This window comes from Engystomops pustulosus, chromosome 11 (assembly GCF_040894005.1).
Source record: "Engystomops pustulosus chromosome 11, aEngPut4.maternal, whole genome shotgun sequence".
NCBI classification, from domain to species: domain Eukaryota; kingdom Metazoa; phylum Chordata; class Amphibia; order Anura; family Leptodactylidae; genus Engystomops; species Engystomops pustulosus.
This window is the reverse complement of record NC_092421.1, coordinates 84434733-84461766: the sequence shown is the minus strand read 5'-3', so window position 1 is coordinate 84461766 and position 27034 is coordinate 84434733. Positions and strand designations below refer to the sequence as shown.

The following is a 27034-nucleotide window of genomic DNA, read 5'->3' as shown; positions in this document are numbered from 1 at the left end:
GATGTTCCCTAGCTGACTTTAAATTTTTTGTGCTCAAAGTTACTCGTTTAGAAGTTGAGGGAATTTTGAAACCTACACTAAAGCCTTCTAACAAAAATTTTGCTCCCTCCCGATCTGGATACTTACTTAGGTACGGCTGCATCTGGCTTGCTAGGACCGGCGTCCTCCCCTTTTCTAGAAGGATCGGAGGCACGGCCTCGAGACTTTCTGAAACATCTTGCTGCCGAGTGCGCTCCACCGCAATGGGAGCACTCGTGCTTAAACCTACATGTGTTACCGAAGCGACAGCTGCCGTCATTGAACTGCCAGCAAGTGCCTGATTTCCCAGCGCCCGCTGGGACAACAGCTGTCGCCTGGGTAACCGGTGAATAGGAGGAGCTGGCACGAAAGGGCTGAGGACCTATCCTAGCCGCTACCATTAGTCTCATCCATAGACTAATGTCCCTGTGATCCCAGCGCATGGAGGGGCGCATCGCCTTTCTCTGTCTGAACTGTTCGTCATAGCGCAACCAGGATATTCCTCCGTAAAGTCGATGCGCCTCCCCAATGGCATCCATGTAAGAAAATAAAGCGGAGCAATGCTGAGGGGCTTTTTCACCTATCACACTGGCTAGGATGGCAAATGCTTGGAACCAGTTATTAAAGGTTCTGGGAATTAATTGGTATCTACGTTTTATCTCATCTTCCTTTTTATACTCTTCTGGACGTGGTTTATCTAGATTAAATTTGTCTAAAGGAAGTAGTGAAAAAATTTCCACGTACTCATCCTTCCAAATTTTTTCTTTGACTTCCTGGCGTAAATGGTAACCTAGCGGGCCCTCAAAGCAAACGTATATTTCGCTCCGCGGGCCGTCATCCGGGCGCCACTCGGCGTGCAGCGGTGTTTCTGCCGTCTGCACAACCGGAGCTGGAGCAGGTACTATCTGAGGTGACCAAACGGGTGTTGGGCTACCCGCGTTTAATGCCCTCCCCATTAACTCCTGGAAGCCTGACCATAAATGTGCTACCCAGGGGGGGAGAGAACACGGGGCCCCTGATTGTGGAACATTGGCATTAAAGGAATACATTTGAGGGGGTGGGGGAAGGGGGATGGGGGGATAGGAGGAAGGGGCTGTGTGGTACTCACCAGGCTGCCCCGCCGGGGGTAGAACAGCCGTTGGGCCTGGTCCTGCGGGAGTCGGCTGCCCCCGAGGCAGCGGAAGGGCCTCGCTGGCGTCCAGGAACTCTTCCAATTCGTCCGGTGGAGCGACGATAGAACAGGCCGGAGAGGCCTGCCGTGCTGGTGGGGGGTTTCTTGGTGACATCACGGGTGCTGGAGAAGAGCGCAGCGGGGTATGAACCACCGCTGCCACCACGTGGTTCTGGGGTCTGCTGGTCACGCTGGCCTGTGGCGTGGCGGGCGGTGAGAGGGAGGGTGTGCGGGATGCTCTATCCCTCCCCCGCTCTGCAGGAGCTGACACACGGGGCGACGGGGGGCTCTGCCTGGAGGCAGCGGATCTCCTGGATCTCTGCGGTGGTGGGGAGGTCCGCTGGGCCCGGGACGGGGATCTGCGCTGGGACATGGAAGTCCCCCTGGCCCCAGCAGACGGAGGGCGAACCCTCTTGGCCGCCGGTGTCGGGGGCGCACGTGTCCCACGCGCGCCGGTGATCTGGCGGGTGGTGGGCCTTGCGGTACCGCTGGCGGTGGGAACGCTGGCGGGAGAGGAGTCAGGCCTAAAGCGCTCCGGGGGGCGAGCCCGTCGCGCCGGCCGTGAAGGCAGAGAAGATGCCGGGGAAGAGGGGGTTAAGGCGGCTTGCAGCTGCGCACGCAGCCAATCCTGGCCGTGCTCAGCTGCTGCCGCCCGCATGATGTCCTGGATGTGGGACATTACCTTCTTCCTCTGCCGACGCGCTGATCCGTTCAAATCCCTGGCGTCGTGGCAAGAGGAAGAAGGGGCCGTCCCAGCCTCCTTTTAAGCCCGGGAGACTGCGGCTCCCGCGAGATCTTCGGCGCGGGCCTAAGCCCCGCCCCTTTAACTCTGTCGCTCCGGTCCCCCTCATCATGACGGGCCTCCGTTACCGGCTCCGCCTCCTGTCCACTTCGGCCCTAACTTTCTACTGATCGCTGCACTGTATGCTGGGCATTCTACTGATCGCTGCACTGTATGCTGGGCATTCTACTGATCGCTGCACTGTATGCTGGGCATTCTACTGATCGCTGCACTGTATGCTGGGCATTCTACTGATCGCTGCACTGTATGTTGAGGATTCTACTGATCGCTGCACTGTATGTTGAGGATTCTACTGATCGCTGCACTGTATGCTGGACATTCTAATGATCGCTGCACTGTATGCTGGACATTCTAATGATCGCTGCACTGTATGCTGGGCATTCTACTGATCGCTGCACTGTATGCTGGGCATTCTACTGATCGCTGCACTGTATGCTGGGCATTCTACTGATCGCTGCACTGTATGCTGGGCATTCTACTGATCGCTGCACTGTATGCTGGGCATTCTACTGATCGCTGCACTGTATGCTGGGCAGTCTACTGATCGCTGCACTGTATGCTGGGCATTCTAATGATCGCTGCACTGTATGCTGGGCATTCTAATGATCGCTGCACTGTATGCTGGACATTCTACTGATCGCTGCACTGTATGCTGGGCATTCTACTGATCGCTGCACTGTATGCTGGGCAGTCTACTGATCGCTGCACTGTATGCTGGGCATTCTAATGATCGCTGCACTGTATGCTGGGCATTCTAATGATCGCTGCACTGTATGCTGGACATTCTACTGATCGCTGCACTGTATGCTGGACATTCTACTGATCGCTGCACTGTATGCTGGGCATTCTACTGATCGCTGCACTGTATGCTGGGCATTCTACTGATCGCTGCACTGTATGCTGGACATTCTACTGATCGCTGCACTGTATGCTGGGCATTCTACTGATCGCTGCACTGTATGCTGGGCATTCTACTGATCGCTGCACTGTATGCTGGACATTCTAATGATCGCTGCACTGTATGCTGGGCATTCTAATGATCGCTGCACTGTATGCTGGGCATTCTAATGATCGCTGCACTGTATGCTGGGCATTCTACTGATCGCTGCACTGTATGCTGGACATTCTACTGATCGCTGCACTGTATGCTGGGCATTCTACTGATTGCTGCACTGTATGCTGGGCATTCTACTGATCGCTGCACTGTATGCTGGGCATTCTAATGATCGCTGCACTGTATGCTGGGCATTCTACTGATCGCTGCACTGTATGCTGGACATTCTACTGATCGCTGCACTGTATGCTGGACATTCTACTGATCGCTGCACTGTATGCTGGACATTCTACTGATCGCTGCACTGTATGCTGGACATTCTAATGATCGCTGCACTGTATGCTGGGCATTCTACTGATCGCTGCACTGTATGCTGGGTATTCTAATGATCGCTGCACTGTATGCTGGGCAGTCTAATGATCGCTGCACTGTATGCTGGGCAGTCTAATGATCGCTGCACTGTATGCTGGGCAGTCTAATGATCGCTGCACTGTATGCTGGACATTCTAATGATCGCTGCACTGTATGCTGGGCAGTCTAATGATCGCTGCACTGTATGCTGGGCAGTCTAATGATCGCTGCACTGTATGCTGGACATTCTAATGATCGCTGCACTGTATGCTGGGCATTCTAATGATTGCTGCACTGTATGCTGGACATTCTAATGATCGCTGCACTGTATGCTGGGCATTCTACTGATCGCTGCACTGTATGCTGGACATTCTACTGATCGCTGCACTGTATGCTGGACATTCTAATGATCGCTGCACTGTATGCTGGGCATTCTAATGATCGCTGCACTGTATGCTGGGCATTCTAATGATTGCTGCACTGTATGCTGGACATTCTAATGATCGCTGCACTGTATGCTGGGCATTCTACTGATCGCTGCACTGTATGCTGGACATTCTAATGATCGCTGCACTGTATGCTGGGCATTCTACTGATCGCTGCACTGTATGCTGGGCATTCTACTGATCGCTGCACTGTATGCTGGACATTCTAATGATCGCTGCACTGTATGCTGGGCAGTCTAATGATCGCTGCACTGTATGCTGGGCAGTCTAATGATCGCTGCACTGTATGCTGGACATTCTAATGATCGCTGCACTGTATGCTGGGCATTCTAATGATTGCTGCACTGTATGCTGGACATTCTAATGATCGCTGCACTGTATGCTGGGCATTCTACTGATCGCTGCACTGTATGCTGGACATTCTACTGATCGCTGCACTGTATGCTGGACATTCTAATGATCGCTGCACTGTATGCTGGGCATTCTAATGATCGCTGCACTGTATGCTGGGCATTCTAATGATCGCTGCACTGTATGCTGGGCATTCTAATGATTGCTGCACTGTATGCTGGACATTCTAATGATCGCTGCACTGTATGCTGGGCATTCTACTGATTGCTGCACTGTATGCTGGACATTCTAATGATCGCTGCACTGTATGCTGGACATTCTACTGATCGCTGCACTGTATGCTGGACATTCTAATGATTGCTGCACTGTATGCTGGGCAGTCTAATGATCGCTGCACTGTATGCTGGACATTCTACTGATCGCTGCACTGTATGCTGGACATTCTAATGATCGCTGCACTGTATGCTGGGCAGTCTACTGATCGCTGCACTGTATGCTGGACATTCTAATGATCGCTGCACTGTATGCTGGGCAGTCTACTGATCGCTGCACTGTATGCTGGACATTCTACTGATCGCTGCACTGTATGCTGGACATTCTAATGATTGCTGCACTGTATGCTGGGCAGTCTAATGATCGCTGCACTGTATGCTGGACATTCTACTGATCGCTGCACTGTATGCTGGACATTCTACTGATCGCTGCACTGTATGCTGGACATTCTAATGATCGCTGCACTGTATGCTGGACATTCTAATGATCGCTGCACTGTATGCTGGGCAGTCTAATGATCGCTGCACTGTATGCTGGACATTCTACTGATCGCTGCACTGTATGCTGGGCATTCTACTGATCGCTGCACTGTATGCTGGACATTCTAATGATCGCTGCACTGTATGCTGGGCAGTCTAATGATCGCTGCACTGTATGCTGGGCATTCTACTGATCGCTGCACTGTATGCTGGACATTCTACTGATCGCTGCACTGTATGCTGGACATTCTAATGATCGCTGCACTGTATGCTGGGCATTCTACTGATCGCTGCACTGTATGCTGGACATTCTAATGATCGCTGCACTGTATGCTGGACATTCTAATGATCGCTGCACTGTATGCTGGACATTCTAATGATCGCTGCACTGTATGCTGGACATTCTACTGATCGCTGCACTGTATGCTGGACATTCTACTGATTGCTGCACTGTATGCTGGACATTCTACTGATTGCTGCACTGTTCGTTGAGTATTCTAGCGTAACAAATCACTGGGAAATAATCACAATACTCTTATTACTACTGTCATACAAGGAACACAAAACATTTTAACAAATGAAAACCTACACAAGACAATAAGAAAACACATAACGCTTTACCTGAGGCCAGAGCATGTGCTTAAAGTGACAGAGGAACCAGGATACCCCTCTACCTCTCCATGATAGTAGCAGCGATCCTTAAAGGGAAAACAAAAGAAATGTTACGACTGTTCACAGGAAGTTACAACTTAAAGGCTAAAACCAAATGCTGATAAAAAATAGTTTTGAGCCATTTTCTACATTGTGTACATTGTGTATATACATTTGTCATGTCTGAGTTTCATGGATGTAAATAGGGCTCTAAGACCAAACACAAGCTGTGGATGGGCATGGAGCGGTTTTTGGATGAATGCACCCATGTCTCCTTTTAGCTTGGACGACTCCTTTACTATTCCAGTCAGAAGGAGAACAACTGTTGCATTGGCCATGTCTGGTCCTGCAACATTCAAGTGGCTGAGGCTAAATGTTCGGTCAAAAAATGGCAAATGAGCGATCATGTCATTTACTAAGGGCCCGAATCGCGTTTTTCCGACGGGTGACCCGAAAATTACTGTTTTGCGCCAATTGTTCCTGAATTGCCAATGGGATTTTGGCACACGCGATCGGATTGTGGCGCATCGGCGCCAGCATGCGCGCGACGGAAATCGCTGGCGTGGCCATATGAAAACCCGACGGATTCGGAAAAACTGCCGCATTTAAAAAAAAAAGTGTCGCTTGACACGCGCTTACCTGCACCTAGGGTAGGACGGTGAACTTCAGTGCATTCCGATGAACTTTAGCGCAGCAGCGACACCTGGTGGACGTCGGAGGAACTACCTTAGTGAATCCCGGCCAGACCCGAATCCTCCGCAGAGAACGCGCTGCTGGATCGCGAATGGACCAAAGTGGAGAGTGCTATGATCCAACATCTAAGGGCCCCTGTCTAAGGATCCATATATTACATTCAGTGCATAGGGGATGTGTCTGCACGCAAAACGATGAAAAATACCTAAATAGCTAAAGATTGTTCTGGTCTTGTGCAGGACATCTCAGATACTAGTGATTATGAAGAACTTTGGGTCCTTGCTGCAGCCATGACCTCCTGATATATTGTAGTCTTTATGTTGGATGACAATGGATGAAAGCAGTTTTTTCATGGAGGATTATGGTGTCCGGTATATGGATACAATCCTGCACCCCCTACAGATGTTCCATCTCCATTCATAAGTCCCATAGTAGACACTGCACTGCATCCCCCTCCAAACAACTTCTCCTTGAGATTCCACTTCAAAGACAAATCTCCTTCTCCCACCCCCTAAAAAATGTGATAAGAGATATCTCTCATTCCATGACATGACCTCAACTTATTATATGATGACTGCTCTGGAGAGTCTGGAACATATAAAGTGCTGCCAAACCCCCAGCCTCATTTCCTGGTGGAGAACATAATGCCGTAAGAGGAATCTATTACACATCGTCCCAAAGACGTCTCATCTGCAAATACTCGACTTAAAGCTGTTATAACAAAGGCTGTAACTCTATACATTTGTGCACATAGCGTTCTACGAGAGAAGCCAACGGGGGGCGAAGCAGATGTATAGTGGCCATTCATCAAAAAAGTTATGTCTGCGATATGGCAGAGACTAGGAGTCCCATGTACTGTAGTCATCCTTTATTTAGTATAATTATATATATTCATAGGTTATACAGTTAAATAAAGACATTTGTCCATCAAGTTCAACCAAGGAAGGGAAGGGATTGGATGAGGAAGGGATTTAGGGGAAACAATCCTATATAGCATAACCATCAATGTTATTTAGATATAACAAGGCATCTAGACCCTTGTTGAAGCGCTCCGCTGTCCCTGCTGTGACCAGCGCCTGAGCGCTCTGCTGTCCCTGCTGTGACCAGCGCCTGAGCTCTCTGCTGTCCCTGCTGTGACCAGCGCCTGAGCTCTCTGCTGTCCCTGCTGTGACCAGCGCCTGAGCTCTCTGCTGTCCCTGCTGTGAACAGCGCCTGAGCTCTCTGCTGTCCCTGCTGTGACCAGCGCCTGAGCTCTCTGCTGTCCCTGCTGTGAACAGCGCCTGAGCTCTTTGCTGTCCCTGCTGTGACCAGTGCCTGAGCTCTCCGCTGTCCCTGCTGTGACCAGTGCCTGAGCTCTCTGCTGTCCCTGCTGTGACCTGCGCCTGAGCTCTCTGCTGTCCTTGCTGTGACCAGCGCCTGAGCTCTCTGCTGTCCCTGCTGTGACCAGCGCCTGAGCTCTCTGCTGTCCCTGCTGTGACCAGTGCCTGAGCTCTCTGCTGTCCCTGCTGTGACCTGCGCCTGAGCTCTCTGCTGTCCTTGCTGTGACCAGCGCCTGAGCTCTCTGCTGTCCCTGCTGTGACCAGCGCCTGAGCTCTCTGCTGTCCTTGCTGTGACCAGCGCCTGAGCTCTCTGCTGTCTCTGCTGTGACCAGCGCCTGAGCTCTCTGCTGTCTCTGCTGTGACCAGCGCCTGAACTCTTTGCTGTCCCTGCTGTGACCAGCGCCTGAGCTCTCTGCTGTCCTTGCTGTGACCAGCGCCTGAGCTCTCTACTGTCCCTGCTGTGACCAGCGCCTGAGCTCTCTGCTGTCTCTGCTGTGACCAGCCCCTGAGCTCTCTGCTGTCCCTGCTGTGCTCTGCTCCTGAGCTCTCTGCTGTCCCTGCTGTGCTCTGCTCCTGAGCGCTCTGCTGTCCCTGCTGTGCTCTGCTCCTGAGCTCTCTGCTGTCCCTGCTGTGACCAGCGCCTGAGGCACGCTATTCCACAGATTGACAGTTCTCATAGTAAAGAAGCCCTGTCACCTCTGGTGATTAAACCTTGTTTCCTCCGGATGGAGACAGTGCCCTCTCGTCTTTTGATTTAATTTAATCTGAAACAACTTACCACCAGATTTTTTGTATGGACCAGTCATATATTTATATAAATTAATCATGTCCCTCGTAGTCGTCTCTTTTCCAGACTAAATAAATCAAGTTGTTTTAATCTTTCCTCATCACTGGGACCCTCCAGACCCCTTATCATTTTTGTGGCTCTATGTTGTCCCCTCTCCAGCTCCAAGGCTTCCTTTTTATGGACCGGTGCCCAGAACTGGACAGCATATTCCCGGTGAGGCCGAACCAATGCCTTGTACAGTGTAATATTACATCCTTATCCCTAGAGCCCAGACCTCTGATACATGACAAGATCCTGCAGCTTTATAGACAGCTGATTGACATTGCATGCTGTTATTTAATTTATGATCTTAACACATCAGACACATTTTTCCAATGTTACCCAAGTGATATTTTATTGGCCTAGTGGTAAAAGTTGGAGGGTTCCTCTACCAGAGCAATCTATGCAATTCTGTGAGTTGCCCATTTTAGCAATGCTCATAGATGTGGACCCGCTGGGTTTCAACTGGATTTCTTTTAGATCTAGACCAAAGATTGGAGTGTAACAGACTGGACATTATTCGCTGCTAAACCCTGCGGGTTTATGTTTGCAACACAGAAGACACCAAGTTGTAGTCTGATGGCAGCAAGGCACGATTAGAAGTCAGTGCTTGGGTAGATATGGGCCTGGTACTGGGTGGATTGGTGGACACAGGTCATAATGGCCAGAAAAGGCAAAAAAGTACATTGAACCCTTTTCACCTTTGATGCAATTTTTGGACTGCATCCAGATTGTTCCAGGACTGTTACCTGCACTGACATGTATCTAACTACCTACACAAGAGGTAGGTAAAAGCCATTGCAGTCAGCAGTCCAAGAACAAAACAAATTTAAGCCAAATATTAGGTATTCTTAAAACAGGTTGCCCAATCAAAGTGCAGTCAAGGACCAAATTAATTTTAAGGGTGTTACATCTGCAGCAGGTTGGAGCCAGCACCATGTCCACCACTCCCGGGCAGCTGCAGTTATTCTTTCTCCTTGTGGCCTCCACATCCTAATGTCACTGCTGCTCTTATGGTGTATACACAGGACATCCTGCAGAAACTCTGCCTGACCTGGCATATCCACTGACCATCCTAAACAAACTCCGTCTGCCCTGACATCAGCTTTTACATTGACCGTCCTACACCAACTGTACATGCTCTGACCTTGATCTGTCCACAGACCATTCTGCACAAACTCCACTTGTCCACAGAACATCCTAAACAAGTCCTATCTGTCCTGACATCAGTTTGTACATGTGATCATCCTACACAAACTCTGCCTGTCCTGACCTCGACTTGTACATAGACCATCCTGCATAATCTCTGCGTGCTCTGACCTTGGCTTGTCCACAGACCATTCTGCACAAACTCCACTTGTCCACAGAACATCCTAAACAAGTCCTATCTGTCCTGACATCAGCTTGTACATGTGATCATCCTACACAAACTCTGCCTTCCTGAACTCGACTTGTACATAGACCATCCTGCATAATCTCTGCGTGCTCTGACCTTGGCTTGTCCACAGACCATCCTGCATAATCTCTGCGTGCTCTGACCTTGGCTTGTCCACAGACCATTCTGCACAAACTCCACTTGTCCACAGAACATCCTAAACAAGTCCTATCTGTCCTGGCATCAGTTTGTACATGTGATCATCCTACACAAACTCTGCCTGTCCTGACCTCGACTTGTACATAGACCATCCTGTATAATCTCTGCGTGCTCTGACCTTGGCTTGTCCACAGACCATTCTGCACAAACTCCACTTGTCCACAGAACATCCTAAACAAGTCCTATCTGTCCTGACATCAGCTTGTACATGTGATCATCCTACACAAACTCTGCCTTCCTGAACTCGACTTGTACATAGACCATCCTGCATAATCTCTGCGTGCTCTGACCTTGGCTTGTCCACAGACCATTCTGCACAAACTCCACTTGTCCACAGAACATCCTAAACAAGTCCTATCTGTCCTGGCATCAGCTTGTACCTTTGATCATCCTACACAAACTCTGCCTGTCCTGACCTCGACTTGTCCACAGACCATCCTGCATAATCTCTACATGCTCTGACCTTGGCTTGTCCTCAGACCATTCTGCATAAACTCCACTTGTCCACAGAGCATCCTAAAGAAGTCCTATCTGTCCTGGCATCAGCTTGTACCTTTGATCATCCTACACAAAGTCTGCTTGTCCTGACCTCGACTTGTCCACAGACCATACTGCACAAGCCCTATTTGTCCTGGCATCAGCTTGTACCTTTGACCCTCCTACACAAAGTCTGCTTGTCCAGACCTCGGCTTGTCCACAGACCATCCTACACAAACTCTGCCTGTCATGTCCTGACCTTGGCTTGTCCACATACCATTCTGCACAAACTCCGCTTGTCCACAGCCTATCCCACACAAACTCTGCTTGTCCTGACTTCGACTTGTCCACACACCATACTGCGCAAACTCGGCTTGTCCACAGACCATCCTACAAACTCTGCCTGTCCTGACCTTGGCTTGTCCACGGACCATACTACACGAGCCCCATCTGCCCTGACACCAGCTTCTCTACCTAGTCTTATGGTGCTGCACACTGGGCGCCTGCTTAAGTTATCTGCAATTAAACTAATCTAAGTGTCGTAGATCTCCACATGGGAGCAAAGCTTGGTAGGTAGAACTGATATTCCCAGGTCACAACCGATCAATGTCGCATGGGTTCTAATTAGAGATGAGCGAACACTAAAATGCTCGGGTACTCGTTATTCGAGACGAACTTTTCCCGATGCTCGAGTGCTCGTCTCGAATAACGAACCCCATTGAAGTCAATGGGAGACTCGAGCATTTTTCAAGGGGACCAAGGCTCTGCACAGGGAAGCTTGGCCAAACACCTGGGAACCTCAGAAAAGGATGGAAACACCACGGAAATGGACAGGAAACAGCAGGGGCAGCATGCATGGATGCCTCTGAGGCTGCCTAATCGCACCATTATGCCAAAATTATGGGCAACAGCATGGCCATGACAGAGTGACAGAATGAAGCTAGATAGCATCTAAAACATCCAATAATTGACCCTGACACTATAGGGGACGGCATGCAGAGGCAGCGGCAGCAGCGGCAGGCTAGAGAGTGGCATGGCGACATACCCTAAATGGACTCAGGCTTCAAACCAATGGGTGGCAGAGAGGAACCAAAGGAGGTGAGCAAGAAGCGCTCAAATAATATCGCTACATGATAAAAGTTTGCCAGTATATTTTGTGGATTACACAGCAGGGTGGCGACAAAGTTAACATGGAAGCCATGAAAACAACCCCAAATTCTGCCTGACACAGCTCGTTTGATAAGGGGACCATGTATGCTTACAGTTCATGCCAGTCGCTGCACTTGCTGCCAGTCTCCTTTCGAATAGTTTAAAATAATAATAACCCTCATCCATAAAGCTCTGTATAATGCTGCACCCCCCTACCTCTCCTCTCTTATCTCAGTCTATCGCCCAACCCGTGCTCTTAGATCCGCCAGTGATCTTAGATTAACCTCTACCCTAGTGCGGACCTCCCACTCGCGTCTCCAAGACTTCTCTAGAGCTGCACCAATTCTATGGAATGCTCTGCCCCGGACTATCAGACTAATACCTAACCTCCAAAGTTTCAAACGTGCTCTTAAAACCCATTTCTTTAGGCAAGCCTATAACACTCATTAACTGCATGAAGTTTTAACTCTTCTACTAACCCGTCCTGTGTCGTCCTCCCATCTGTTATCCAGCAACCAACAGGCACCAGACTTCTCTGCAGTCCCATTCACCCTGGACCTGGTATATAAGATGACGGCTGAGTGGTTCAAGCGACAGCAATTCCATTTATTATATTTTTTTCTATTCCCTAAGAAGAATGGCTTGACCATTAAATATTCTTTTACCTCGTGTTACCCCATCATCTTCATAAACCGTAAGCTCTGGCGAGCAGGGACCTCACTCCTGTTGTTCCATACAAATGTTGTGCTCTGTTACATTACATTTGTATTTGTTTCCTATGATTTGTAAAGCGCTGCAGAATATGATGACGCTATATAAATAAAGATTATTATTATTATTATTATGGAGGCAGTGAACTAGTAGTAGATTAAAGGTGCTGCAACTATGTTAGTTGGATCTTGTGATGGAGCTGGCGCTCTGCAGCCAGACGAGCTTTCGCCAATCCAAGCCCCTGTTTCTAGGCTACTCCCCAAACAGCACTTCTAAGAACCTTTTGTATAAGATCAAGTGTAGTAGCGTTCTTATAAGTTTAGGATATGCCGGGTGAGGGGAATGTAAACAGATGCGCAAGAAGCGCTGAAATAATATCCCTAAATGGTAAAAGTTTGCCAGTATATTTTGTGGATTACACAGCAGGGTGGCGACAAAGTTAACAACTTTGATGTGGAATGCCCTGTAATAGCTCTTGGGCGGTGTGCCTTTTATCGCCTAGGCTCAGCAGTTTCAGCACCGCCTGCTGTCGCTTAGCGACGGCACTGCTGCTGTGCCTAGAGCTACCGACTGATGGCGCCATGCCCACGGATGGTAATTCGGAGGAGGAGGAGGTGGAGGAGGGGTGGGAGGAGGTATAGTAGGCCTTTGAGACCTGGACCGAGGTAGGCCCCGCAATTCTCTGCGTCGCCAGTATATGAGCAGCCCCAGGGTCAGACTCGGTCCCAGACTGCACCAAGTTAAGTGTAGTAGCGTTCTTATAAGTTTGGGATATGGCGGGTGAGGGGAATGTAAACAGATGCGCAAGAAGCGGCTGATGCGCATGGAGCTGGCGCTCCGCAGCCAGGCGAGCTTTCGCCAATCCAAGCCCCTGTCTATAGGCTACTCCCCAAACAGCACTTCTAAGAACCTTTTGTATAAGATCAAGTGTAGTAGCGTTCTTATAAGTTTAGGATATGCCGGGTGAGGGGAATGTAAACAGATGCGCAAGAAGCGCTGAAATAATATCCCTAAATGGTAAAAGTTTGCCAGTATATTTTGTGGATAACACAGCAGGGTGGCGACAAAGTTAACAACTTTGATGTGGAATCCATGAAAACAACCCAAATTTCTGCCTGACACACCTCGTTTGATAAAGGGACGATGTATGGAGGCAGCTATATGGACGACTTTTGGAGGTAGCAATGGAGACAACGTGTGGAGGCTGCTATGGAGACAATTTAATTTGGATAGTGCCTGTATGTGGCAGTCCCAAACATTTTTCAAACCAGAGGAGCAGGTAGGTGGCCCTCCAGTAAAATGGAATAGATTGAGTGCCTGTATGTGGCAGTCCCAAAAATGTTTCAAACCAGAGGAGCAGGTAGGTGGCCCTCCAGTAAAATGGAATAGATTGAGTGCCTGTATGTGGCAGTCCCAAAAATTCTTCAAACCAGAGGAGCAGGTAGGTGGCCCTCCAGTAAAATGGAATAGATTGAGTGCCTGTATGTGGCAGTCCCAAAAATTCTTCAAACCAGAGGAGCAGGTAGGTGGCCCTGCAGTAAAATGGAATAGATTGAGTGCCTGTATGTGGCAGTCCCAAAAATGTTTCAAACCAGAGGAGCAGGTAGGTGGCCCTCCAGTAAAATGGAATAGATTGAGTGCCTGTATGTGGCAGTCCCAAAAATTGTTCAAACCAGAGGAGCAGGTAGGTGGCCCTGCAGTAAAATGGAATAGATTGAGTGCCTGTATGTGGCAGTCCCAAAAATGTTTCAAACCAGAGGAGCAGGTAGGTGGCCCTCCAGTAAAATGGAATAGATTGAGTGCCTGTATGTGGCAGTCCCAAAAATTGTTCAAACCAGAGGAGCAGGTAGGTGGCCCTGCAGTAAAATGGAATAGATTGAGTGCCTGTATGTGGCAGTCCCAAAAATGTTTCAAACCAGAGGAGCAGGTAGGTGGCCCTCCAGTAAAATGGAATAGATTGAGTGCCTGTATGTGGCAGTCCCAAAAATTTTTTAAAACAGAGGACCGGGTAGGTGGCCCTCCAGAAAAATGGAATAGATTGAGTGCCTGTATGTGGCACTCACAAAAATTGTTTCAAACAGAGGACCGGGTAGGTGGCCCTCCAGAAAAATTAAATGCATGAAGTACTATAGCAAGAGCCAGTGGGCCCTGTCAAAAAATAGCCATTTTCCTCTGCTTTACTGTACAAAGAGGAGGAGAAGGAGGAAAATGAGGAGGAGGAGGAGGAGTGGATCAATTATTCAGGTTGAGCTTCCTTCACCTGGTGGAGATTGGAAATTCTGAGAAATCCAGCCTTTATTCATTTTAATAAGCGTCAGCCTGTCAGCGCTGTCAGTCGACAGGCGTGTACGCTTATCGGTGATGATGCCACCAGCTGCACTGAAAACCCGCTCGGACAAGACGCTAGCGGCAGGGCAGGCAAGAACCTCCAAGGCGTACAGCGCCAGTTCGTGCCACATGTCCAGCTTTGAAACCCAGTAGTTGTAGGGAGCTGTGTGATCATTTAGGACGATGGTATGGTCAGCTACGTACTCCCTCACCATCTTTCTGTAAAGATCAGCCCTACTCTGCCGAGACTGGGGACAGGTGACAGTGTCTTGCTGGGGTGACATAAAGCTGGCAAAAGCCTTGTAAAGCGTACCCTTGCCAGTGCTGGACAAGCTGCCTGCTCGCCTACTCTCCCTCGCTACTTGTCCCGCAGAACTACGCACTCTGCCGCTAGCGCTGTCAGAAGGGAAATACTGTTTCAGCTTGTGCACCAGGGCCTGCTGGTATTCATGCATTCTCACACTCCTTTCCTCTGCAGGGATGAGAGTGGAAAGATTTTGCTTGTACCGTGGGTCCAGGAGAGTGAACACCCAGTAATCGGTGCTGGAATAAATTCTTTGAACGCGAGGGTCACGGGATAGGCAGCCTAGCATGAAATCTGCCATATGCGCCAGAGTACCAACGCGTAAGAATTCACTCCCCTCACTGGCCTGACTGTCCATTTCCTCCTCCTCCAACTCCTCCAACTCCTCTTCTTCTGCCCATACACGCTGAACAGTGAAGGACTCAACAATGGTCCCCTCTTGTGTCTCGCCAACATTCTCCTCCTCTTCCTCCTCATCCTCCTCCACCTCCACCTCCTCCGATATGCGCTGAGAAACAGACCTCAGGGTGCTTTGGCTATCAACAAGGGAATATTCTTCCCCCGTCTCTTGTGACGAGCGCAAAGCTTCCGACTTCATGCTGACCAGAGAGTTTTTCAACAGGCCAAGCAGCGGGATGGTGAGGCTGATGATGGCGGCATCGCCACTGACCATCTGTGTTGACTCCTCAAAGTTACTCAGCACCTGACAGATATCAGACATCCACGTCCACTCCTCATTGTAGACTTGAGGAAGCTGACTGACCTGACTACCAGTTCTGGTGGAAGTTGACATCTGGCAGTCTACAATCGCTCTGCGCTGCTGGTAAACTCTGGATAACATGGTCAGTGTTGAATTCCACCTCGTGGGCACGTCGCACAACAGTCGGTGAGCGGGCAGTTGGAGGCGGCGCTGCGCTGCCCTGAGAGTGGCAGCATCTGGGCTGGACTTCCTGAAATGCGCACAGATGCGGCGCACCTTCGTGAGCAAATCAGACAGATTGGGGTATGTCTTGAGGAAACGCTGCACTATCAGATTTAACACATGGGCCTGGCATGGCACATGTGTCAGTCTGCCGAGTTGCAGAGCCGCCACCAGGTTACGGCCGTTGTCACACACAACCATTCCCGGCTTGAGGTTCAGCGGTGCCAGCCACAGATCAGTCTGCGCCGTGATGCCCTGTAATAGCTCTTGGGCGGTGTGCCTTTTGTCGCCTAGGCTCAGCAGTGCTGCTGTGCCTAGAGCTACCGACTGATGGCGCCGTGCCCACGGATGGTAGTTCGGAGGAGGAGGTGGAGGAGGGGTGGGAGGAGGAGGAGGCATAGTAGGCCTGAAACACCTGGACCGAGGTAGGCCCCGCAATCCTCGGCGTCGGCAGTATATGAGCAGCCCCAGGGTCAGACTCGGTCCCAGCCTCCACCAAGTTAACCCAATGTGCCGTCAGCGATATATAGTGGCCCTGCCCGGCAGCACTCGTCCACGTGTCCGTGGTCAGGTGGACCTTGTCAGAAACGGCGTTGGTCAGGGCACGGATGATGTTGTCTGACACGTGCTGGTGCAGGGCTGGGACGGCACATCGGGAAAAGTAGTGGCGGCTGGGGACCGAATACCGAGGGGCGGCCGCCGCCATGAGGTTGCGAAAGGCCTCGGTCTCTACTAGCCTATAGGGCAGCATCTCCAGGCTAAGCAATCTGGAGATGTGCACATTAAGGGCTTGGGCGTGCGGGTGGGTTGCACTATATTTGCGTTTCCGCTCCAGCGTCTGGGGTATGGAGAGGTGAACGCTGGTGGATGCTGTGGAGGATCGTGGAGGCGACGATGGGGTTTTTGTGCCAGGGTCCTGGGCAGGGGGCTGACTAGCAGCTGACACAGGGGAAGGAGCAGTGGTGTGCACGGCCGGAGGTGAACGGGCTTGTTGCCACTGAGTGGGGTGCTTAGCATTCATATGCCTGCGCATACTGGTGGTAGTTAAGCTAGTAGTGGTGGAACCCCTGCTGAGCCTGGTTTGGCAAATGTTGCACACCACAGTCCGTCGGTCATCCGGTGTTTCCTTAAAGAACCTCCACACTTCTGAAGATCTAGCCCTCGCCGCAAGAGCCCTCACCACGGGAGCTTCACTAGTTGACAGTGGCGCTGATGCACCAGCTCTGGCCCTGCCTCTCCGTCTGGCCCCACCACTGCCTCTTCCAACCTGTTCAGGTCGAGGACTCTCCTCCGTCTCAGAAGCACTGTGTTCACCCGGCCTCTCAACCCAGCTTGGGTCTGTCACCTCATCATCCTCCGATCCCTCAGTCTGCTCCCCCCTCGGACTTCCTGCCCTGACAACAACTTCCCCACTGTCTGACAACCGTGTCTCCTCATCGTCGGACACCTCTTTACACACTTCCACTACGTCAAGAAGGTCATCATCACCCACAGACTGTGACTGGTGGAAAACCTGGGCATCGGAAAATTGCTCAGCAGCAACCGGACAAGTGGTTTGTGACTGTGGGAAGGGTCCAGAAAACAGTTCCTCAGAGTATGCCGGTTCAAATGGCAAATTTTCCTGGGAGGGGGCAGACTGGGGGGGAGGAGGCTGAGGTGCAGGAGCTGGAGGAGTGGGGATTTCGGTGACATGGGTGGACTGCGTGGAAGACTGACTGGTGGTGGACAAATTGCTCTAAGCATTGTCAGCAATCCACGACATCACCTGTTCGCACTGTTCTGGCCTCAACAGTGCTCTACCACGAGTCCCAGTAACTTCAGACATGAACCTAGGGAGTGTAGCTCTGCGGCGTTCCCCTGCTCCCTCATCAGCAGGTGGTGTCTCACCCCGGCCAGGACCACGGCCTCTGACCCCTGCAGTAGTTGGACGCCCACGTCCCCGCCCTCGTCCTCTACCCCTAGCCCTCGGGTTAAACATTTTTAAAATGAGTGTTATAACTTTTTTTTTTTTTTTACTTCTTTTTGTTTTTTTTGTGTTTTTTTGTGTTTTTTTTTTTTTTTTGTGTTTTTTGTTTTTTTTTGAGTTTTTAAAACCAAACAATCCTATCCTATTGCTATGGCTATTTTCTAGCCAAGTATCAAAGGAAGCACACTACTATGCCAGATGAGATGACACTGAGTTAGTGCCTAATAGAAATCCAACCCCTACTGAATTTTGCCACTTCGGCCTTTGCTATGGATATGTGCGCCACTAAGCGCAGAACACAGCGGTCGCAAGTCTCACTACAAATTGCTCAGAATTGGCAAGTACATGCACTGCAGAAACTACAGCCACCAGCAGATCAACCAGAAATCAAATATATAGAACGCTACTGTAGGCTTCAAGAAGCTGTTTGTATTCTCCTATGGCTATTTTCTAGCCAAGTATCAAAGGAAGCACACTACTATGCCAGATGAGATGACACTGAGTTATTGCCTAATAGAAATCCAACCCCTACTGAATTTTCCCACTTCGGCCTTTGCTATGGATATGTGCGCCACTAAGCGCAGAACACATCGGTCGCAAGTCTCACTACAAATTGCTCAGAATTGGCAAGTACATGCACTGCAGAAACTACAGCCACCAGCAGATCAACCAGAAATCAAATATATAGAACGCTACTGTAGGCTTCAAGAAGCTGTTTGTATTCTCCTATGGCTATTTTCTAGCCAAGTATCAAAGGAAGCACACTACTATGCCAGATGAGATGACACTGAGTTATTGCCTAATAGAAATCCAACCCCTACTGAATTTTCCCACTTCGGCCTTTGCTATGGATATGTGCGCCACTAAGCGCAGAACACAACGGTAGCAAGTCCCCCTGCTAATTCCTCACAAAATGGTAAAAGATGCAAATTAAAATAAAAAAAGTAGAACGTTATTGTAGCCCTAAGAAGGGCTGTTGGGTTCTTTGAGAATCACTCCTGCCTAACAGTAAGCTAATAGAACACCCTAACGCTTTCCCTGACCAGCAGCAGCTCTCTCCCTAGCGGCATCCAGAGACAGAATGATCCGAGCAGCGCGGCCAGCGGCTAGTCTATCCCAGGGTCACCTGATCTGGCCAGCCAACCACTGCTATCGACGTGTAAGGGTACCACGTCATGCTGGGTGGAGTGCAGAGTCTCCTGGCTTGTGATTGGCTCTGTTTCTGGCCGCCAAAAAGCAAAACGGCGGGAGCTGCCATTTTCTCGAGCGGGCGAAGTATTCGTCCGAGCAACGAGCAGTTTCGAGTACCCTAATGCTCGACCGAGCATCAAGCTCGGACGAGCATGTTCGCTCATCTCTAGTTCTAATCCTACTGCAACACAAAGTCTGGCTCATTAAACTACATTATTATCACACCAGTTCACCATGGGTTAAATCTGCTGTGAGAATTAGCGGCACACATAGACGTGCTGGGGATCTATAATCTGCAATGATGGTTGTGATACCCACAAGAAAAAAGCAGCTTTGCACCAATTTACTCCACTTCACCTGTTGGTGGCGTTTGAAGACTGAATTTTAAAGCAATATCCCCCCTTCCCCCCTCCCCCCATCCCCCCCCCCCTCCGAGGTGAAATTCTTCTACCTGGCCACATCCAAATTCATTCATTTCTTTGGAAAAGATCAAACATTTCCAGCAAGGATGAGGAGCAGAAGAAATTTCTTGCAATCACAAAAATTACATTTAATTTTAAATAAAGTATGACAGATCAAATTTCGCGAGCCATCCGCGCCATGGCCGAGTAACGCAGACCTGTCTCAGGTCCTAAGCCGAACTGTCATCCGCTTGGTAACTTCATCTGCAATGGAAACGTGAGAATCTACAAGAGACGCTCAGGGCTTTACTAAAAAATGGGCTGGAAATGAGAAAATGATATAATGGCCGCGTGTAGTAACAGGACGGAGTGTAAGCTCTGGGGACAAGACGCTATTCACATAATGGAAAAAAGACTAGAAGATTTCCTGCCGCACAGGTCTGGATTGTATCTTATATTCTACATCTATGGTATATTGTACACAAATTGTTTCATATCAAACCACACCCCCTTTTCATCAAGTCCCGCCCCCTAGGTGAAAAAAGACTCTTAAATGGGGGGTTCAACCTGCAGCCACAATGGTGGCCATTTCACTTATGCTCCGTATTCTGCAGGATTTAGTGGACTGAACCGAGAGCTGTTCAGCTTTGTTGCTGGTAAATTCTTCATGGTGCAAGATTTTTTGGAACAAAGCCATTGGTGGGAAACCCTCTCGTGCTGTAGCTTCACAGGCTGTTACACTGTGTGAGTTTACAGCAAACAGAGGGAAAGGGCTGAGGGATCAGAGGGGAGGGTGAGACAGTGTAACAGCCTGAGAAGCTACACCACAGAGAGGCTCTGGTAACCTGCCACAGAGTCCTTCTGGCTTATTACCATAATTCTAAAAGTCGATTTTAGAAGGAAGGAGGCCATGGATAACAAATATAAGAAGATACCACAGTCCCGGTGGTTTGTCCAGGATGGATTGTGATGGGAGATTTCTTTTAAGTCTGTTATTTTCTAGATACAGTTGCACTTTTTTTCTGGTATTGCTACTAACAAATCCTCTGGAGTTTCTGTGATGCCCCCACTAAATAAACAGCGCCCCCTCTGACCATGGGCCATGCCTGGTACTGAAGCTTTGCATCTATTTTTATTTAAAGTGTTAAAATGCCCAACACATTCAATATATTATCAATTATTACACCAGATTTTGAAGCTTTGCAGCTTTTGTCAGACCCAAAAAATTAAAAAAATGTCCTATTCTTCTGCAAAAAAAAATGTCTATATTTTCTTTTCTTTATTTAAACTCGTCTTCTGGGTTATTTTCCTCTGACAAATAGCATGAATGATTGCAAATGATGATAAATCCCTTTAGTCAAGGATTAGTTCATCCAACCTGTTTCAATCCCATTTATGGTAGATCGAGCGGTGCCAGGAAAGATCCGGGAAATGTTATTGTTAGCCGCGTATCACAATCAGATTGTTTTTGGGTTTAATCATCTCACTCTGATTAATCACTAGTACATGGGGCAAAATAACATGTCATTACAGGAAATCTACCATTTGCTTTTATGCATCATGTACCAAACATACCTTGAGAATGCTGTAGCGACACAGATGCAAAAACATATCTTGTTTAATCTCTGTGTGGTTTTGCAGAAAACACAATTATAAAATTATGATAATGAGGCTCTTTTACTCCTGTGGCTGCCCCAGCGCTTCTCCTCACCCTAATTTTGCTCCAGCCTTGTCCTGCCCAGCATAAGCCGAGAATATAAAATCACTGTGTTGTCCCAGACAGGAAGAAGTAATCAATCACTGCACCATCCACCAGGTGCTATGTATGAGTCATCCTGCTCAGATTGATTAGTCCTGTCTGGACAGTTCAGGAAGCTCGATGTAATGTGTTTATGTAGACAACCAGCTTTAATAAGGTTTTAGTAAACTGGGCTCAGGGATAAAACAAGATATGTTTCTGCCTCAGTGTCTCTACAGCAGTCTCAAGGTATGTTTGGCTCACACTGCATAAAAACAAATGGTAGGTTTCCTTTAAGTATTGCCATTTGTAATAGTACAGGGCAGGACAGAGATGTATATTCATCCTTTATTCTAAAGGGGTTTTGAAACATTCCAATTCCCGCACTTGTCATATGGATATAGAACTCTAAATGTCATAATGTTCCACACATGAACTCCAAGGTGGTGGTACCGTATCTAGGCAAGGTTGAAGTACTTTTTGGTTGGGGTTGACAAGATTACAACTGAACTCTGCCCCACCCAATAGCAATGGATCAGGTTATTTATTTTGCAAGTGGGTTCTCCATGCAGTGTCTGAGATTATTTTTATGTGAAAGGTCCTGCTGCAATACTGTGTGTATTATCCCTGTACTGTGACATCACTGTGTGTATTATCCCCTGTACTGTGACATCACTGTGTGTATTATCCCTGTACTGTGACATCACTGTGTGTACTATCCCTGTACTGTGACATCACTGTGTGTATTATCCCCTTTAATGTGACATCACTGTGTGTATTATCCCTGTACTGTGACATCACTGTGTGTATTATCCCCTGTACTGTGACATCACTGTATCATCCCTGTACTGTGACATCACTGTGTGTATTATCTCTGTACTGTGACATCACTGTGTGTATTACCCCTGTACTGTGACATCACTGTGTGTATTATCCCTGTGCTGTGACATCACTGTGTGTATTACCCCTGTACTGTGACATCACTGTGTGTATTATCCCTGTACTGTGACATCGCTGTGTGTATTATCCCTGTACTGTGACATCACTGTGTGTACTATCCCTGTACTGTGACATCACTGTGTGTACTATCCCTGTACTGTGACATCACTGTGTGTATTATCCCTGTACTGTGACATCACTGTGTGTATTATCCCTGTACTGTGACATCACTGTGTGTATTATCCCTGTACTGTGACATCACTGTGTGTATTATCCCTGTACTGTGACATCGCTGTGTGTATTATCCCTGTACTGTGACATCGCTGTGTGTATTATCCCTGTACTGTGACATCACTGTGTGTACTATCCCTGTAGTGTGACATCACTGTGTGTACTATCCCTGTACTGTGACATCACTGTGTATTATCCCTGTACTGTGACATCACTGTGTGTATTATCCCTGTACTGTGACATCACTGTGTGTATTATCCCTGTACTGTGACATCACTGTGTGTATTATCCCTGTACTGTGACATCGCTGTGTGTATTATCCCTGTACTGTGACATCGCTGTGTGTATTATCCCTGTACTGTGACATCACTGTGTGTATTATCTCTGTACTGTGACATCGCTGTGTGTATTATTCCTGTACTGTGACATCGCTGTGTGTATTATCCCCTGTACTGTGACATCACTGTGTGTATTATCCCTGTACTGTGACATCACTGTGTGTATTATCTCTGTACTGTTACATCACTGTGTGTATTATCTCTGTACTGTGACATCACTGTGTGTATTATCCCCTGTACTGTGACATCACTGTGTGTATTATCTCTGTACTGTGACATCACTGTGTGTATTATCCCCTGTACTGTGACATCACTGTGTGTATTATCTCTGTACTGTGACATCACTGTGTGTATTATCCCTGTACTGTGACATCACTGTGTGTATTATCTCTGTACTGTGACATCACTGTGTGTATTATCCCCTGTACTGTGACATCACTGTGTGTATTATCTCTGTACTGTGACATCACTGTGTGTATTATCCCTGTACTGTGACATCACTGTGTGTATTATCCCTGTACTGTGACATCACTGTGTGTATTATCCCTGTACTGTGACATCGCTGTGTGTATTATCCCTGTACTGTGACATCACTGTGTGTATTATCCCTGTACTGTGACATCACTGTGTGTATTATCCCTGTACTGTGACATCACTGTGTGTATTATCCCTGTACTGTGACATCGCTGTGTGTATTATTCCTGTACTGTGACATCGCTGTGTGTATTATCCCTGTACTGTGACATCACTGTGTGTATTATCCCTGTACTGTGACATCACTGTGTGTATTATCCCTGTACTGTGACATCACTGTGTGTATTATCCCTGTACTGTGACATCACTGTGTATTATCCCTGTACTGTGACATCACTGTGTGTACTATCCCTGTACTGTGACATCGCTGTGTGTATTATCCCTGTACTGTGACATCACTGTGTGTATTATCCCTGTACTGTGACATCACTGTGTGTATTATCCCTGTACTGTGACATCACTGTGTGTATTATCCCTGTACTGTGACATCGCTGTGTGTATTATCCCTGTACTGTGACATCACTGTGTCTATTATCCCTGTACTGTGACATCGCTGTGTGTATTATCCCTGTACTGTGACATCGCTGTGTGTATTATCCCTGTACTGTGACATCGCTGTGTGTATTATCCCTGTACTGTGACATCACTGTGTGTATTATCTCTGTACTGTGACATCACTGTGTCTATTATCCCTGTACTGTGACATCGCTGTGTGTATTATCCCTGTACTGTGACATCGCTGTGTGTATTATCCCTGTACTGTGACATCGCTGTGTGTATTATCCCTGTACTGTGACATCACTGTGTATTATCCCTGTACTGTGACATCACTGTGTCTATTATCCCTGTACTGTGACATCGCTGTGTGTATTATCCCTGTACTGTGACATCACTGTGTATTATCCCTGTACTGTGACATCACTGTGTCTATTATCCCTGTACTGTGACATCACTGTGTGTACTATCCCTGTACTGTGACATCATTGTGTGTATTATCCCTGTACTGTGACATCGCTGTGTGTATTATCCCTGTACTGTGACATCGCTGTGTGTATAATCCCTGTACTGTGACATCACTGTGTGTATAATCCCTGTACTGTGACATCACTGTGTGTATTATCCCTGTACTGTGACATCGCTGTGTGTATTATCTCTGTACTGTGACATCACTGTGTGTATTATCTCTGTACTGTGACATCACTGTGTGTATTATCCCCTGTACTGTGACATCACTGTGTGTATTATCCCTGTACTGTGACATCACTGTGTGTATTATCCCTGTACTGTGACATCACTGTGTGTATTATCCCTGTACTGTGACATCGCTGTGTGTATTATCTCTGTACTGTGACATCACTGTGTGTATTATCTCTGTACTGTGACATCACTATGTGTATTATCCTGTGCTGTGACATCACTGTGTGTATTATCCCTGTACTGTGACATCGCTGTGTGTATTATCCCTGTACTGTGACATCACTGTGTGTATTACTGCCCCAGGCACCGCGTCCATGGTGCCTATCCATAAATACACCCCTGCTTATCTAGGTCATGGATGAAACCCTCAACCTCTTAAACGACCCACAAAGTAAGTGCTCCACAACAAAGGATTAGTTATTCTCTACAAATTTGCTCCCAAATTGTGGCTAGTGGGTGATGTGAGGTTACACTAAGTATGTCCTGGACCATCCAGCAGCGAGAATAATAGGTTTGGTAAATTTTAAAGGAAATCCGCCACCACAATTGACCTACCTCTACTCACTACATGGGGCTATGCCTACAGGTGCCGCCAACCCACCTGCTCCTTCTATGCAACAAATTCCGCTTGAATTTACTTGAAGTGCTTTGGCAGAGCACCTCAGGGCTCCGCGTCTACCATTTCATAGTTTATACGGTTGAAAAAAGACACTTGTCCATCAAGTTCAACCAAGGAAGGGAAGGGATTGGATGAGGAAGGGATTTAGGGGAAACAATTCTATATAACATAACCATCAATGTTATTTAGGTTTAAAAAGGCATCTAGACCCTTCTTGAAGCTCTCTGCTGTCCCTGCTGTGACCAGCGCCTGAGCTCTGCTGTCCCTGCTGTGACCAGCGCCTGAGCTCTCTGCTGTCCCTGCTGTGACCAGCGCCTGAGCTCTCTGCTGTCCCTGTTGTGACCAGCGCCTGAGCTCTCTGCTGTCCCTGCTGTGACCAGCCCCTGAGCTCTCTGCTGTCCCTGCTGTGACCAGCGCCTGAGCTCTCTGCTGTCCCTGCTGTGACCAGCGCCTGAGCTCTCTGCTGTCCCTGCTGTGACCAGCGCCTGAGCTCTCTGCTGTCCCTGCTGTGACCAGCGCCTGAGCTCTCTGCTGTCCCTGCTGTGACCAGCGCCTGAGCTCTCTGCTGTCCCTGCTGTGATCAGCGCCTGAGCTCTCTGCTGTCCCTGCTGTGACCAGCGCCTGAGCTCTCTGCTGTCCCTGCTGTGACCAGCGCCTGAGCTCTCTGCTGTCCCTGCTGTGACCAGCGCCTGAGCTCTCTGCTGTCCCTGCTGTGATCAGCGCCTGATATCTCTGCTGTCCCTGCTGTGACCGGCGCCTGAGCTCTCTGCTGTCCCTGCTGTGACCAGCGCCTGAGCTCTCTGCTGTCCCTGCTGTGACCAGCGCCTGAGCTCGGCTATTCCACAGAGTGACAGTTCTCATAGTAAAAAAGCCCTGTCACCTCCGGTGATTAAACCTTGTTTTCTCCAGACGGAGACAGTGCCCCCTCGTCTTTTGATTTGATCTAATCTGAAACAACTTACCACCATATTTTTTGTATGGACCATTCATATATTTAAATAAATTAATCATGTCCCCTCGTAGTCGTCTCTTTTCCAGACTAAATAAATCCAGTTGTTTTAATCTTTCCTCATAACTAAGACCCTCCATACCCCTTATCATTTTTGTGGCTCTACGTTGAACCCTCTCCAGCTCCAGGGCATCCTTTTTATGGACCGGTGCCCAGAACTGGACAGCATATTCCAGGTGAGGCCAAACCAGTGCCTTGTATAGTGGTGATATTACATCCCTATCACGAGAGTCCATACCACTTTTGATACACGACAAGATCCTACTAGCTTTAGAGGCAGCTGATTGACATTGCATGCTGTTATTCAATTTATGATCTACTAGTACCCCCAGGTCCTTCTCAACAAGGGACTCTCCCAGATTTACTCCCCCAAGGACATATTTTGCCTTTGGATTATTGGCCCCCAGGTGCATAACCTTACATTTATCCACATTAAACCTCATTTGCCAAGTGGATGACCAAACATTCAGTTTGTCCAAGTCACCCTGCAGCCTATGAACATCCTCCATAGACTGTATTACACTACACAGCTTGTACTACTACTCCCATCCTCCATAGACTGTATTACACTACACAGTTTGGTGTCATCTGCAAAAATAGACACAGTGCTACTAATACCTACCTCTATATCATTAATAAATATATTAAATAGTAGTGGGCCAAGCACAGAACCCTGGGGTACACCACTCATAACTGGTGACCATTCCGAGTAGGAATCATTGACCACAACTCTCTGGATACGATCCTTCAGCCAGTTTTCAATCCAATTGCAAATGATTTCTGCCAAACCAATAGCCCTAATTTTACCCATCAGGCGTCTATGAGGGACAGTGTCAAATGCCTTTGCAAAGTCCAAGAACACAATATCCACAGCTGCTCCTCCATCCAGGCACCTGCTCACCTCTTCATAGAAGCAGATAAGGTTAGTTTGACAACTTCTATTCTTAGTAAA

At 48.4% G+C, this 27034-nt stretch overlaps 1 protein-coding gene across 1 annotated transcript in view; it reads right to left on the bottom strand.

Annotated features, from left to right (window-relative positions):
- ADAM12 (ADAM metallopeptidase domain 12) overlaps window positions 1-27034 on the bottom strand; it is a 390586-nt gene that overhangs the window by 165521 nt on the left and 198031 nt on the right. Inside the window, exon 5 of the mRNA XM_072130819.1 lies at window positions 5567-5643. Within this exon, the coding sequence (XP_071986920.1) occupies window positions 5567-5643 (77 nt within the window). The remainder of the gene's footprint in view (window positions 1-5566; window positions 5644-27034) is intronic.